General features: G+C 42.2%; 1 protein-coding gene across 1 annotated transcript in view; it reads left to right on the forward strand.

The window, feature by feature from the left end:
- LOC139382352 (glutamate receptor ionotropic, kainate 4-like) overlaps positions 1–16,306 on the forward strand; it is a 233,458-nt gene that overhangs the window by 63,014 nt on the left and 154,138 nt on the right. Inside the window, exons 2-3 of the mRNA XM_071126326.1 lie at positions 8,268–8,432; positions 16,157–16,254. Of these exons, the coding sequence (XP_070982427.1) occupies positions 8,268–8,432; positions 16,157–16,254 (263 nt within the window). The remainder of the gene's footprint in view (positions 1–8,267; positions 8,433–16,156; positions 16,255–16,306) is intronic.

Consider the following 16,306-nt stretch of genomic DNA (forward strand, 5'->3'; position numbering starts at 1 on the left):
TAAACTGCAAGTAGCAGCAATGTGGTTGTTAATGTAAATAGTCCGGGTGGCCATTGGATTGATTGTTGAGCAGTCTTAAGGCTTGTGGGTAGAAGCTGTTAAGGAGCCTTTTGGACCTAGACTTGCCGCTCTGGTACCACTTTCCGTGCGGTAGCAGAGAGAACAGTCTATGACTTGGGTGACTGGAGTCTTTGCCAACTTTTGGGGCCTTCCTCTGGCAACGCCTAGTATATAGGTCCTGAATGACAGGAAGCTTGGCCCCAGTGATGTACTAGGCCGTATGCACTACCCTCTGTAGCGCCTTACGGTCGGATGCTGAGCAGTTGCCATACCAGGTGGTGATGCAACCGGTCAGGATGCTCTCGATGGTTCAGCTGTATAACTTTTTGAGGATCTGGGGACCCATGCCAAATCTTTTAAGACTCCTGAAGGGGAAACAGTGTTGTTGTGCCCTCTTCAAGACTGTCTTGGTGTGTTTGGACCATGATAGTTTGTTGGTGATGTAGACACCAAGAAACTTAACTCTCAACCCACTAACCTACAGCCCCGTCGATGTGAATGTGTGTTCGGCCCTCCTTTTCCTGTAGTCCACGACCGTCTCCTTTGTCTTACTCATGTTGCATACCCATAACATGATGCAGCCTCCACTATGAAGAATGGTACTTAGTAATGTGTTGTATTGCATTTGCCCAAAACATAACACTTTGTATTCAGGACAAAAAGTAAATTGATTTGCAACAGTTTTTGCAGTATTAATTTAGTGCCTTGTCGCAAACATAATACATGTATTGGAATATTTTTTTTCTGTACAGGTCTCCTTCTTTTCACTCTGTCAATTAGATTAGTATTGTGGAATAACTACAATGTTGTTGATCTTTCCTCAGTTTTATACTATCACAGCCATTCATCTCTGGAACTGTTTTGAAGTCACCATTGGTAAAATGAGCAGTTACCTTCCTCTCTGGCAACTGAGTTAGGAAGGATGCCTTTATCTTTATAGTGACTGTTTGCATTGATACACCATCCAAAGTGTAATTAATAACTTCACCATGCTCAAAGGGATATTCAATGTCAGCTTGTTTTATGTTTTACCCATCTACTAATAGGTGTCCTTCTTTGCAAACCATTGGAAAATCTCCCTGGTGTTTGTGGTTGAGTCTATCTTTGAAATTCACTGCACAACTGAGGAACCTTACAGATAAATGTATGTGTGAGTTATGGAGATGCGGTAGTTATTCAAAAATCATGTTAAACACTATCATTGCACAGAGTCCATGCAACTTATTATGTGACTTTTTAAGCACATTTTTACTCCTGAACTTATTTAGGCTTGCCATAACAAAGGGTTTGAATACTTATTGACTCAAGACATTTCAGCTTTTCATTTTTAATTAATTTGTAACATTTTCTAAAAACAAATCACTTTGACATTATGGGAAATTGTGTGTAAGCCAGTGACACAAAATCTAAATTTAATCAATTTGAAATTCAGGATGTAATGCAACAAAATATGGGAAAAGTCAAGGGGTGTGAATCAGTGGCGGTCGGTACCATTTAATATGAGGGAGGATTATAAAAATATATATACACTGCTCAAAAAAATAAAGGGAACACTAAAATAACACATCCTAGATCTGAATGAATGAAATATTCTTATTAAATACTTTTTTCTTTACATAGTTGAATGTGCTGACAACAAAATCGCACAAAAATGATCAATGGAAATCAAATTTGTCAACCCATGGAGGTCTGGATTTGGAGTCACACTCAAAATTAAAGTGGAAAACCACACTACAGACTGATCCAACTTTGATGTAATGTCCTTAAAACAAGTCAAAATGAGGCTCAGTAGTGTGTGGCCTCCACGTGCCTGTATGACCTCCCTGCAACGCCTGGGCATGCTCCTGATGAGGTGGCGGATGGTCTCCTGAGGGATGGCCTCCCAGACCTGGACTAAAGCATCCGCCAACTCCTGGACAGTCTGTGGTGCAACGGAGCGTGGATGGTGGATGGAGCGAGACATGATGTCCCAGATGTGCTCAATTGGATTCAGGTCTGGGAAACAGGCGGGCCAGTCCATAGCATCAATGCCTTCCTCTTGCAGGAACTGTTGACACACTCCAGCCACATGAGGTCTAGCATTGTCTTGCATTAGGAGGAACCCAGGGCCAACCGCACCAGCATATTGTCTCACAAGGGGTCTGGGGATCTCATCTCGGTACCTAATGGCAGTCAGGCTACCTCTGGCGAGCACATGGAAATGCCAAAGAAATGCCACCCCACACCATGACTGACCCACCGCCAAACCGGTCATGCTGGAGGATGTTGCAGGCAGCAGAACGTTCTCCACGGCGTCTCCAGACTCTGTCACATGTGCTCAGTGTGAACCTGCTTTCATCTGTGAAGAGCACACAGCGCCAGTGGCGAATCTGCCAATCTTGGTGTTCTCTGGCAAATGCCAAACGTCCTTCACGGTGTTGGGCTGTAAGCACAACCCCCACCTGTGGACGTCGGGCCCTCATACCACCCTCATGGAGTCTGTTTCTGATCGTTTGAGCAGACACATGCACATTTGTGGCCTGCTGGAGGTCATTTTGCAGGGCTCTGGCAGTGCTCCTCCTTGCACAAAGGCGGAGGTAGCGGTCCTGCTGCTGGGTTGTTGCCCTCCTACGGCCTCCTCCACGTCTCCTGATGTACTGGCCTGTCTCCTGGTAGCGCCTCCATGCTCTGGGCACTACGCTGACAGACACAGCAAACCTTCTTGCCACAGCTCGCATTGATGTGCCATCCTGGATGAGCTGCACTACCTGAGCCACTTGTGTGGGTTGTAGACTCCGTCTCATGCTACCACTAGAGTGAAAGCACCGCCAGCATTCAAAAGTGACCAAAACATCAGCCAGGAAGCATAGGAACTGAGAAGTGGTCTGTGGTCACCACCTGCAGAACCACTCCTTTATTGGGGGTGTCTTGCTAATTGCCTATAATTTCCACCTGTTGTCTATTCCATTTGCACAACATTATGTGAAATGTATTGTCAATCAGTGTTGCTTCCTAAGTGGACAGTTTGATTTCACAGAAGTGTGATTGACTTGGAGTTACATTGTGTTGTTTAAGTGTTCCCTTTATTTTTTTGAGCAATGTATATATGATCATGGCCTTATTTCTATTATAGCATATTGGTTGACTGTCGTTCATATTTCATTCACCCAGCTCAATCTAACATTGATTTAGGCTACTACATGATTCTCAAATTTTCCATTTACCCATCATGAGGTTGCTACAACCTAGCCTATGAATGAAAGTTTACAACGTAGGTGCACAGGTCGAGAGAATTTTGAGTAATTAAGGTGACAGACAGTGACACATTCAATACCACCTTTCACACTCTTGCCTGCATCTAGCTGATCTAGGGTGTAATCATTAGTCCAACAGTTGCAAATGAGAGTTTCGATTGGACAAATGAAGGTATATTTATCCCCACTTCATTCTGTTTGCTTTCATTTAAGACAGAATTGGCGGAATGAATACACCCCTGATCACACGCAAACAAAGTTCCCTTTCATAGCAACCACATAAAAACAGCATGATCACTTTGCTCGTTGTTTATATACCGTAACTCCTTCTCACAGCTATCTACGCACTCTCCTTCTCTCACGTTTTCCCTTCGCTTGTGGACTTCAGTGCACAACACATCAGCTCTCTGTGACCAGGCAAAAAAAATCTTTCCAAGCCAAAACCTCATATCATGATCGCTAACTGCTACACACAGCCTACATTGTTGTCACGTCATAGTCAACATAGCTACTAGAACTAACACGTTAGTAAACCCGCTACAATCATGCAGTACAATGTACAATCAGAAACCAGTTTAGCAGTCACACCGTTGTGCCCCGGGGGCAATAAATTAATAAAAACAAAATAAACCTTGACTTGGAAGCGTTCCTGTGTTGGATAGCCATAGCCAGCTAGCTAAAATATCATCCCTCTTTGTTTGAGCCCCGGGGTTTGAGTAGGCAAAATTTGTTCAAAACTGTTCAACTATTGTTTTTTCTCTCTTTGAGTCAACTACTAACCACATTTTATGCACTGCAGTGCTAGCTAGCTATAGCTTATGCTTTCAGCACTAGATTCATTATCTGATCCTTTGATCAGTGGACAACATGTCAGTCAGCACAAGCTGCAAGAGCTCTGATAGTTTGGAGGATGTTGTTACGCCCTGACAGTAGATTGCTTTGTATGTTTCTATTTTTTAGTTTGGTAAGGGTGTGATGTGGGTGGGTATTCTATGTTGTAGGTCTAGGTTTTGTTTTTCTATGTGTTTGGCCTGGTATGGTTCTCAATCAGGCAGCTGTCTATTGCTGTCTCTGATTGAGAGCCATACTTAGGTAGCCTGTTTTCCCATTTTGAGTTGTGGGTGCTTATTTTCCATTTCAGTGTTTTCACCACTGTTTCGGTTTTCCTTTATTCTCTTGTTCGTTTGTATCCAGTGTTCAGTTTATTAAAGGCATCATGAACACGTAACACGCTGCGCTTTGGTCTACTCCTTCTTCCACCAATGAAAATCGTTACAGATGTCTTCCGGAAGTTGTCATAATTACTGTGTAAGTCTATAGAACGGGGTGAAACCTAGGAGGCTCATGGTTTTTGTATTGAAATCAAAGTACCCAGAGGTGGACAGAATGCTAGCTGTCCTCCGGCTGCCCTACAGAGTGCTGCTACCCTTAAGTATGTATTTGGTGACGTAAATAGTCAGTTTCATCTAAATAGTAAATAGTATAGTTTCATCTAAAAATGATCACATTTTTTAATGTTTCACACATTATATTTGTATTAAATTTACTGAGTAGGATGGTCCACCCCTTCCAGCTAATCTACTGAAGGCTTCTAATGGTGTTAATATTGAGTTTAGTATACTTTGTCAAATAAAACAGCTATTAGACATGCATGGCCTATTGGCTATGCTGCTCGCTGCCGTACAAAGTCCACTGTCATTGTTAATGAGTATCTGAAGTAATCAGTGGAGATTTGTATTCCCATGGTCAAAAAACCAAGCTCATTAGCAGACTGAAATATTACAATTGATTTACAAGTCATACAATTTGCATTAATAAAAGGAATACATTTTGAAGGAATCTGACTGGGGTTTGAAATAAACCTCTCAGTCATTCAAAGGAAGGAGATATTAATGTTCCAGAGGAGAGAGTAAATACAGCTCAGAGGGTGTCTGAATCAGTGCCCGTGTAATAAACCCTATAATTATAGTCAGGAGCAGGCCCTTCAGATGAGGGCCAGCGAACAACATTAAATATTAATGGCTAATATAACCTTGATATCACTTTTGTCTCAGCTTGGTAGCGAAGACAAGATACATTGTAATAATCTCCTGAAATATCCCTCTGGCCCTTTCTTGTAACGGAGTGGAGAGAAGGCCGATGAGAGGAATATTAATAATACCTGAGATCTTTAAACGCCATCCATGTTTATGAGGCTCACGAATGTTCAAGCGACATGTGTGAAACGCTCCTTTTCTGTACTGTACACATCTTAAATAGATGGTATTTTTTTATGCTTCTAGGCTCTGGCTTGATTGTTATGTCGCTTGGTGAGCTGTTCTGATAAGAGACTGCAGCGATGAATTAGGGAACCTCAGAGGACGGTAAGAACACCTCATGAGGCACTTTGCCATTTGATGGTTTAGAAAACCTTTTTTGGTTCAGAGTGCAGCCCAGAGTGCAGTCATAAATGTTCTGCTATTAGGTTTTGACCGGTATCTGCGGTGGTCTGTCTTTGTGTTCTGTCTCTTGTTTCAATGTTGCCGTGCTCTCGGGATAAACATGAAAGATTCCCCGTGAATACATGTTGCAGTCGGATAAAAATTCACCTCGGCGAGAAAGCAAGCAATTGTCTAATGTCCTCAAGTCACTGAGATGCACTACAGATGCTCACACATCCCACATCCCGTGTCATGTTTCCATGAGATACTCAAGTTGTTTGCGAAGCCATCTGAAGTATGTGAATCACTCTCTGTTGGTACTACAGTATGCATGAAAAACTGTATATGCAATGTTCTTAGGTTATGAATGTGTAGCAATGTATCTTCAATGGAGAAACTCCGGTCTTGCCTTTCTGCTGCTTTCCCTAGCCGTAGGCACCGGACTGCTCAGGGGAGCACAATGATTTGGAACGTCCAGGCAGAAATATAAAATGTAAAACAAACAAATCTCTGACATTTACTGTCGATATACGGATTCACGTTAGCTCTATTAATGACATTTCTATCTGCAACGTTCAACAACGTTTGCCTACATTGAATGTGGCCCTGATCATAGTGCACTATAGCATTGATTCAAAATCACCATGTGAACACAGCCCAGTTCCTCCCCATTGTACCCTTCTTCCTCTCCATATCAGGTAATGGCCAGGCATCTACACACAATGGACAGCGTATTACAGACATGTAGCGAGAAAGACGCCCCATCGACCGTGCTTGTACTGTACTACAGTGCGTCCTATAAATGCCTCGGCACACCTCTGGGGCTGCCCATTGTTTGGTTTAAAAAGGTTCAAGGGCTGGGGTTTGAAATAAACCTCTCAGTCATTCAAAGGACGGAGATCTTCATGTTCCAAAGGAGAGAGTAAATACAGCTCAGAGGGTGTCTGAATCACGTGAGAGAATTGCCCAGCTCTATTCCCGTGCTGCTCTCACTATCGAAACAGAACAAAACTTGCCAGAGGCAATAAGAGAGGGAGGGAGACCAATTTGGGCTGTGTAACTAACGGTGTAACTGCTATGTGGGCAGGCAAGCAGACATTCATTGTACATTACATGTATGGACAAATACATGGATAAATAAACCTCAGACATCCTTTTGCTTACCTTCATGTGAATCTTTGTAAACGCCCCTAATTGCCGTGACCACTACCAATGCTGCTCTGCATAAATGGTTGTCTCATTGACCAAAGTGAACTTGGGTTAGTTGTATCTGTGCGATCTGCATGGGAATAGGCCAGTTTTATCCCATCGTGGCTGTGGTTTACCATCTCTAATGCTACAGTAATTATTACACTGTCTTTGGCCTCCATCTAGGTCCGATCCTGTATCTAAGTCCAGTGCTATTAATCTCACTAATTGGAGAACTCAGGGAAAGCAGTAATAGCTGTGTTTGCTGTTAAAAGGGAGCCTGGAGTGTGAATGTTTTTGCAATTTCAACAAAAATGTCAGGCAAATGACCTGCTCTTTAGAGGAACCTATCATGTTGCTGTACGAGTTGAGCTATGTATTGACGCAGAGCATAGAGAAATGCGGAGGTCAGTTATACACATGTTTGTACATGCATTTATTTGACCTCACCGTCGGGCAACATTCCTACAGAAAGAAAGCTATTATTTTGCATTTAAGCAGGTTTTGAATGCTATTGCTGGATTGTGCCAATTTTTTAAATAATTATACATTCCCTGTCTGGTTTTAGTTAGAGTATGGTAATGTTGGTGAGTTCAGGGTTCACATGCCTCGTCAACTGATTTATACATAAAAGTTTTTTTTTTACTTAACCCTAGTCTAACTCGACAAATTACGCTACAATGTTGAACCTGAACCTGCCGTCTTGGGACGCACTCAGGATTACAACCTATGCACAATGTGCCACGTCAATTATCCTAAAACTGTGTTGTGAATCGCCCACTGAGTTGCTCATTTGCTTGCTAGAACACACAGCGAAGCACCATTTCTCAACTGCTTCTTTGAGTCCTTCGTATTCATTTCACCCACACACATGTAGTTATGACACATGCATTCACGCCATATTAAAATGTTGGAAGCGTGCGCATCATGTGTAAAACAACAATTATGTTAATTCCAACATGATTGCGATAAATCAAGAGAGGACAGAACAGCCCTATTAAAATGTGTTGCCCCATCACTCAAGATTTATTTATTTATTTAGATCGGGACTCCGGGTTGGGAATCGCATGATGTGTTAAGCGGTTGTGTTTGGCTTTCTTTTTTTCTTTTTTTTACACTGTAGCAAGTAAAAGTCACTTGTTTGTACTGACAGAAAACCATATTCACATTTGGTAATATAACGACCCCCATGAACCATAAGGGCTTTCTCTGTAGTTCTGCATGATTTGCAGCACAGTTTGTTTGAGGAAATCATGAAGTATATGTACTGTGTCTTGCCAATGTGGGCCATCGTGACACTGGGTATCCAAAGAGCCCTTCTGCCAGAGTGGATGATGTTTTTCTTTCTTCACCTTCTCTTCTGCAGCCGCCATACTTGACGACCCAATGGAGTGCAGCCGGGGAGAGAGATTGGCCATCACTCTGGCGAAGGACAGCATCAACCGGTCCAGTAACCGTTCCACAACAGGCAAGCTGGAGGTGGACATCTTTGAGCTGCTGAGAGACAGTGAATATGAGATGGGAGAGACCAGTAAGTAGAGGATGGGAGTACGAGGTGGCTTTCAATTTTCGACTTTTGTCATTCATTTCAAAAAGTGAAAGACAAGTATGTCACGGACAGTCTGTCTGGCAGGCTGGCTGGGTGGCTGGCTGGGTGGCTGTGTGGGTGGCTGTGTGGGTGGGTGGGTCTGTGTATCTGTCTGCCAGCCGTTGATCCTTCAATTTAGTGCCCATCTTCCCTTGTTATCCCCCACTTTCAGAAATCCCTTGAGTACAGCGAGATATGTCTATCTTGTTAAGGAATATTTGGAGTAACGAGTGGCAGTGGCAAACACATTTTTGGAAAATAGCTGATGGGTTCTCTCTGTGTTAAAAATTATTTGGATGTGTGGATGTCAAAAGGTTTTGGACTTGTTTTGTTTCTTTGGTTTGAATGACTAGCCTGAAGATATATACAAAAGTATGTGGACACCCGTTCAAATTAGTGGATTTGGCTATTTGAGCCACACCCGTTGCTGACAAGTGTATAAAATCGAGCACACAGCCATGCAATCTCCATAAAGAAACATTGGCAGTAGAATGGCCCGTACTGAAGAGCTCAGTGACTTTCAACGTGGCACCGTCATAGGATGCCACCTTTCCAACAAGCTAATTTGTCTAATTTCTATCCTGCTAGAGCTACCCCGATCAACTGTAAGTGCTGTTATTGTGAAGTCGAAACGACTAGGAGCAACAACGGCTCAGCCGCAAAGGTATAGGCCACCCATGCTCGCAGAACGGGACCGGCGAGTGCTGAAGCGCACAGTGCATTGAAGAATTGTCTGTCCTCAGTCGCAACACTACCAAGTTCCAAACTGCCTGCAACATCAGCACAAGAACTGTTTGTCGAGGAGCTTCATGAAATGCGTTTCCATGGCCGAGCAGCCACACACAAGCCTAAGATCACCATGCTCAATGCCAAGTGTCGGCAGGAGTGGTGTAAAGGCCGTCGTCATTGGGCTCTGGAGCAGTGGAAGCGCGTTCTCTGGAGTGATGAATCACGCTCACCATCTGGTAGTCCGACGGACAAATCTGGGTTTGGCGGATGCCAGGAGAACGCTACCTTCCTGAATGCATAGTGCCAACTGTAATGTTTGGTGGTGGAGGAATAATGGTCTGGAGCTATTTTTCATGGTTCGGGCTAGGCCCTTTAGTTCCAGTGAAGGGAAATCTTAACGCTACTGCATACAATGACATTCTAGATGATTCTGTCCTTCCATTTTTGTGGCAACAGTTTGGGGAAAGCCTTTTCTTGTTTCAGCATGACAAAGCCCACATGCACAAAGTGAGGTCCATACAGAAATGTTTTTTCGGGATTGGTGTGGAAGAACTTTACTGGCCTGCACAGAGTCCTGACCTCAACCCCATCAAACACCTTTGGAATGAATTGGAACGCAGACTGCGAACCAGGCCTAATCGCCCAACATCAGTGCAGATCTTGTGACTGAATGGAAGCAAGTCCCCACAGTAATTTTCTAACATCTAGTGGAAAGACTTCCCAGAAGAGTGGAGGCTGTTGTAGCAGCAAAGGGGGGACCAACTCCGTATTAATGCCCATGATTTTGGAAAGAGATGTTTGTTTTGACCATGTAGTATACTATAAATCTAATGAGGTGGACAGAATTTGGAAAAATCTATGTCAATCAGCCTATCGCCATGACCTTGTGGATGGATACAGTGCAATGAAATATTAACAATGCATTAACATTTCCACAAGTAAATTTTAATGCTGGTATTTTTATACCAGCTACTTTAATTAGATGGAACAGAAGGAGAATAGAATACACTTTTACCAGTCTGTTTATCTAACATGAAGTTCACCTACTGTGTGTTGCCAATGTGGGCCATACTGACACTGGGTTGCTAAAAAAAACTTCTGGCAGAGTGGATAATGTTTTCTTTCTTCCCTTTGGCACATGTTGCGGAGTACAAGGAGTGGAATTTAGCTAAACAGATTGCTACCCAGGCTACTGTTGCCCGTTTCCGCAACAGGCAACATTATACTCCTTGTAGTGAGCTCTAACATATGGAATATGTCTAGATACTGAAATACACATTTTCGCATGAATTTAGTCAACATTTAAAAAATACTAATATGAATATCACAAAACGACCTTATTTTTATTTAGCTTATTTTTTAGACACATTGTTTGCGTCACGTTCTGACCATAGTTCTGTTATTTCATCTTTGTTTTAGTATGGTCAGGGCGTGAGTTGGGTGGCCAGTCTATGTTTGTTTTTCTATGTTGGTTTTTGAGTTCGGCCTAGTATGGTTCTCAATCAAAGGCAGCTGTCAATTGTTGTCCCTGATTGAGAATCATGCTTAGGTAGCCTGGGTTTCAGTTTTGGGTTGTGGGTGTTTGTCTTCCGTGTTAGTGTTCGTACCACACGGGACTGTTTCGTTCATTTCACGTTTATTGTTTTGTATTTCGTAGCGTTCAGTTTGTGTATTAAAATAAACATTATGGACACTTACCACGCTGCAAATTGGACCTCGGATCCTTCTCGCTACTCCTCCTCAGAAGAGGAGGACGAGGTTCGTTACAGTTTGGAACAATATACTCTCTGAAACGTTTAATGGTATGACCCATTTTATACATAATAGGTCACAATCACGATGAAGTTTCAATGGGAGAATTGCCAGAACAATCTGAGGTACCCCAAAATCATTTACACCCGCTGGCTCGGAATCGCCCTACAAAATTATGCCACCCATTAAATATAAACATCACAAGCCCTTCTAGTCAGTCACATTCTGCTCGAGGTGCTACTCCCCAATGCATATACAGGGAAAATAAAGGAAGAAGGGTTGAGGTTAATTCATAAAAGTTTAAGTCGTTGGGGGGGTCATTTAGCTATTTGATAATGAATTGTAGGACCCCTTTAGGTATATACATTTTTAACAAAATATTGATTTTGGCCGTTAGTACTATGGCCCAAATAAAGACAGTCAAAAAATCTGTCATAAGAAACGAGGTTTTGAAGTGTTTGTCCTTTATCTAGGAGATATAAGAAAGCTCTGAAATATTATGTATTTTTTTAACGCATATTTAACCCCTTTTTGGGTTAGGCACAAAACTACCATCATACTTCCTGTCTTTAAAAAAAAACGGTACCGGTTACCTTCAGACAAATCCCGTGGGGATCCTACAGCAAAATAGAGAACCATAGTGTTTGTGAGAATCTCCCCTTTACCCTTTAGTTCGTAGCCCAAACAGTTCGGATGCTACAAACAGAAGTTGGCACATTGACGGTACCAACTTCAGACGAGAGTCCCCTTACACTTGTGGCGGTCGTACAGCAAAATGGAGTCCACCATTGTGTTCGTGAGAGTCTATCCTTTCCATTTGACACTACAGACATTTTCATGAGAAGAAACATTTTCAGGATTATCTCATGGTCTGATAAACATCGCTCTACCTCTGCCGCCTAAAACCGCAAATGCAGAAGTGCGACATAGGCGGATGCGGTTCATTGAGACGCATGCCGTTAAAAAAAGAAGATATCTCTAGCTTAAATTTCATTATGTTACTTAGATTGGTGCATCAATCGACTCTAGGGGGTTAAAAGCACACTGCACTGTAGGTGTATGCCCATTAGATTCATACCGTCGTTCAGTCAGTAACCTTATTGAACTGGAAATAAAAGCTGAAATAAATCATTCTCTCTACTATTATTCTGACATTTCACATTCTTAAAATAAAGTGGTGATCCTAACGGCCCTAAGACAGGGAATCTTTACTAGGATTAAATGTCAGGAATTGTGAAAAACTGAGTTTAATTGTATTTGTCTAAGGTGTATGTAAACTTCCGATTTCAACTGTATATCCTGCTAGGTGAATATCCATGTCGTCATATCAGCCATGATTTCGTGAAAAATAAGTTTTTGATGTCCCGTTTGTAGGATATTTGTGATCGTACCTCATCTAATTTATTGTCCAATGATTGTACGTTGGCGAGTAATATTGACAGTAACGGCAGCTTTCCCACTCGCCTTCTGCAGAACCTTATGAGCCACCCCGCTCTGTGTCCTCTGTATCTGCATCTCTTTCTCTTGCCAATAACGGGGATATTGGCCTTGTCGGATATTAGCAGTATATCCTGTGAGTCCTGCTTGTTGAAGAAGAAATCTTTGTCTAATCTGAGGTGAGCAATCGCTGTCCTGATATCCAGAAGCTTTTTTTTGCCATAAGATACGGTGGCAGAAACATTAAGTACAAAAAGTAGAGCTTAATGGCCGTGGTAGCTCCTCCTCATACATAAAAACAACTGTATACCTCTCCCTGCTTGGTTGGTTGCCTGCAAACCCCCTCCTAATTTAGTGCTGTCGTGGCTCTGCCCAGGCAGCAATTGGATTAGGGATGGATCAGTGGCACCAGTAAGGAGGAAATGTCACACAACCTGCCTAGCTGTGTGTGTGTGTGTTTGTTTTCAACATAACTGTTGGCCCACTTGGTCGAATGGTCCAAGATGTCGGCTTCTTTCCTGGGAGACCAGGTTTCTAATCCCACCAGTTACAAAAGCACACGTGAAATGTTGGCAAACCACATGTCTGAGTTATATGAAAAATATCCATGTAAAACTTCAGTGTCTTACTCATGTGTCTGTTTTTCTACGTGATATTTTTCACATGTGAAACATTTGTGTAAAACGTCAGACACGTGTCCGTGAACCACGTGTCTGCCCCGTGAACATTTACACGTGAAATCTTTCACATGATTTCACGTGTCCAAAAACCACGTTTGTTTTACACGCTCTTTTTACAAGAGTTTTAAAAAATAAAAATATTATGTGGTGTGTGCATTCATGTGTGAATTTGAATGTGGGTAACAATACTTTAAAGGACTACTGGAGTCGGTTTTTGTGCCGACTATCTGTACTTTAATTTACTATTTATATTTTTTTACAACTTTTACTTCACTACATTCCTAAAGAAAACAATACTTTTACTCCATACATTTTCCCTGACACCCAAAACCACTCGTTCCATTTCGAATGCTTAGCAGGACAGGAAAACGGTCTAATTCACACTTTTATCAAAAGAACATCCCTATTGCCTTTGATCTGGAGGATTCACTAAACACAAATGCTTTGTTTGTAAATGATGTTGTGTTAGCATTTGTCCACGGCTATCCTTAAATAAAAAGAAAATCGTGCTGTCTGGTTTGCTTAATATAAGGAATGTGAAATGATTTGTACTTTTGATACTTAAGTATATTTTAGCAATTACATTTACTTTTGATACTTTAGTATATTTAAAATCAAATACTTTTGCTCAAGTAGTATTTTACTGGGTGATGTTCACTTCTTAAGTCGTTTTCTATTGAGGTATCTTTACTTTTACTCCAGTATGGCAATTGGGTACTTTTTCCACCACTGAATGTGGGTTCACAGAACTGAACTCCAGGTCCCATGCATACATTGGCTCTCATTTGCAGATGCTGCGGCTCTCAATAAGGTATTGATTTGAGGGAATCAATTCTAAACTGAATGGACTCCAGACAACCCACTGACCAAGATTAGACAGAAGTTGTGCAGAATTCCATTATAATGATCCACACTTATATTGGAGAAGTTGTCACTTGTCACAGATGTAAATTGCTTTGCCCATAGACTGAGGTGGAGCGAGAAGAGAATCCAAGATGGACATATTGGCCTTCTCTCAATTGGATTTGCACAACTACTGCATCCTCTCTCTGTCGTCCTCTGGCCTCCTTTAAAAAAAAAGGTAATCAAGGAGAGGTGGCGAGGAGAGGGAAAGTTATAACAGAGACGCTAAGAGTCGAGAAGCAAGTGCAGGTGAAACGTTTAAAACAACAAACATGGAACAAGACAACATAACAGTAGCATCTACGCATAAACACAGGAACAATAGTGACTGGGGAAAGAACCTAAGGGAGTGCCAGATATAGGGGAGGTAATGTCCAGGTGTGCCTCATGACGTGCAGGTACACGTAATGATTGATGCCATGTGTGCGTAATGATGGATCCCAGGACCAGTGGTTAGTAAACCAGCGACGTCAAATGCCGGAGCGGAGGAGCTGGAGTAGACATGACAAAATTGGATAAAAAATGCGCTTTTATGAAATGTCTGTCCTTATCCCATTGAGCGTCTTCAGGGTGGAATTCCAAAATAAATATATAAAGTAATAAAAACAAATTTAGCTAGTTTTATAGAAAAAAGTATTTCTGAACTCTTCCGCAAAGGACTCAAGTAGGTTAGATTTGTGCTTCCTCGCTAAAAGGCTATTGAGGAGGGGGGGACGTCTTCCATTTGCTTACTAACGAATTGACACTCTCCTTTACCACTGGACCACTTATCGGTTTCCTGGTCACGGAAGAGAGAGGACGGAGGAGAAAGGGTGGAGGACAGACTTTTGCCCAAATGACAAAAGGCCATTCTGTTCCCTGTGTAAAATAAAAAATGGCGACCTGTAAAAAGCCTCATGGGGCCAGTGGCACCGTGCCTGTCAGGCTAATCCGGTCACTTTGTATTTCGGTGAAGTCATGCAGACAGGTGCAAATGTGCTTTAAATGGAGGAGAGAGGGGTAGGTGGGTGGGAGAGGAGGAGGAGGGGAATGTACAGAACACTCCATTGGATGACAAAGGGATTATTTATTAATCATTTGATTCACTGCTCCTGTAAATTTTCTATCTCGTTTGGTGAGGATCCCGAGCTTTGCTCCACTGGCTCAAAAATGGTCCACCTTTACTCTTCCTTTATACATCTTTACCCTCATTTGGAGTTTGTTACTGGCCCATCCACCACCTCAGCCAGTCTGTCGCCCTCCACTGTGTGTCCCAAATGGCACCCTATTCCCTATATAGTGCACTACTTTTGACTAGAGCCCTAAGGGCCCTGGTCAAAATAAGTGCACTACACAGGAACGAGGGTGCCATTTGGGCAGCAGACCACATATTCAGACAGCAGTCCTCCTCCTGACTACCATAGAATGTTAATGAAAGACAGGGATCAACTCCCACCTGAAATTGCATTTTGTTTCCCCTGCAAGTAAGATTTAAGCCCAAACTCATGTGCAGGGGATTGCAAAGGAAATACTATATTATATTTCTTCTTCTACCCCCCAAAAATCCATTTCATACACTGATTCAGTGTGATGGTGAATGTTAGAAAAAAGATATCACAAATGCTTTTGGAAGACTGATAAAATATCTGATCGGTTTCGTTTTAATACAGTTCTCAGCTATTATTTTAACTAGGTCAATGTGCCCCTGCATGGCAGCAACTGTTGGTTGGCACTAACTCCTGCATGCCACTTTTAAGGAGTACTTTCGTCCCCAATTGTTATCTTAAAATGAAGGATTGTTGACATGACATTCTAAATGGTTTTGCAAAAACTTCCAAATGACCAGATCTCATTCCAACCTGTTGCTACAGTAATTATGTTCCATCATTGCACCACCACTCAATCTGTCATATTGTAATCTATAGTCGTAGGTCTACTATCGGTGATGTGAAATCATATACAGGGCAGCTGTAAGTTAATACATCAATAGAACATGATCAAGTTAATAGTTAGCAAACCCCAAACACCTACTTATTAAAGGTTAACTGGGAACTGCTGGCTCATACTGTTAGTGCAGGTTAAAACTACACACAAAGCAACACGCAACTCCTATTTAATAGGCTGAATGTGGTATTTGGACCATGTTCTGTATTATCTGACTGGATGCTTGTCTCTGTGTGTTGACAGTGTGCCAGATCCTGTCCAAGGGAGTGGTGGGAGTCCTGGGTCCCTCCGCCAGCCCTGCTTCCAATTCCATCATCAGCAATATCTGTGGAGAGAAAGAGGTGAGTGCTGGGTTGCATTTTGGCTCGATTTATTTGGTGTCACAATAGCACT

Source organism: Oncorhynchus clarkii, chromosome 24 (assembly GCF_045791955.1).
Source record: "Oncorhynchus clarkii lewisi isolate Uvic-CL-2024 chromosome 24, UVic_Ocla_1.0, whole genome shotgun sequence".
In the NCBI taxonomy this organism is placed as follows: Eukaryota; Metazoa; Chordata; class Actinopteri; order Salmoniformes; family Salmonidae; genus Oncorhynchus; species Oncorhynchus clarkii.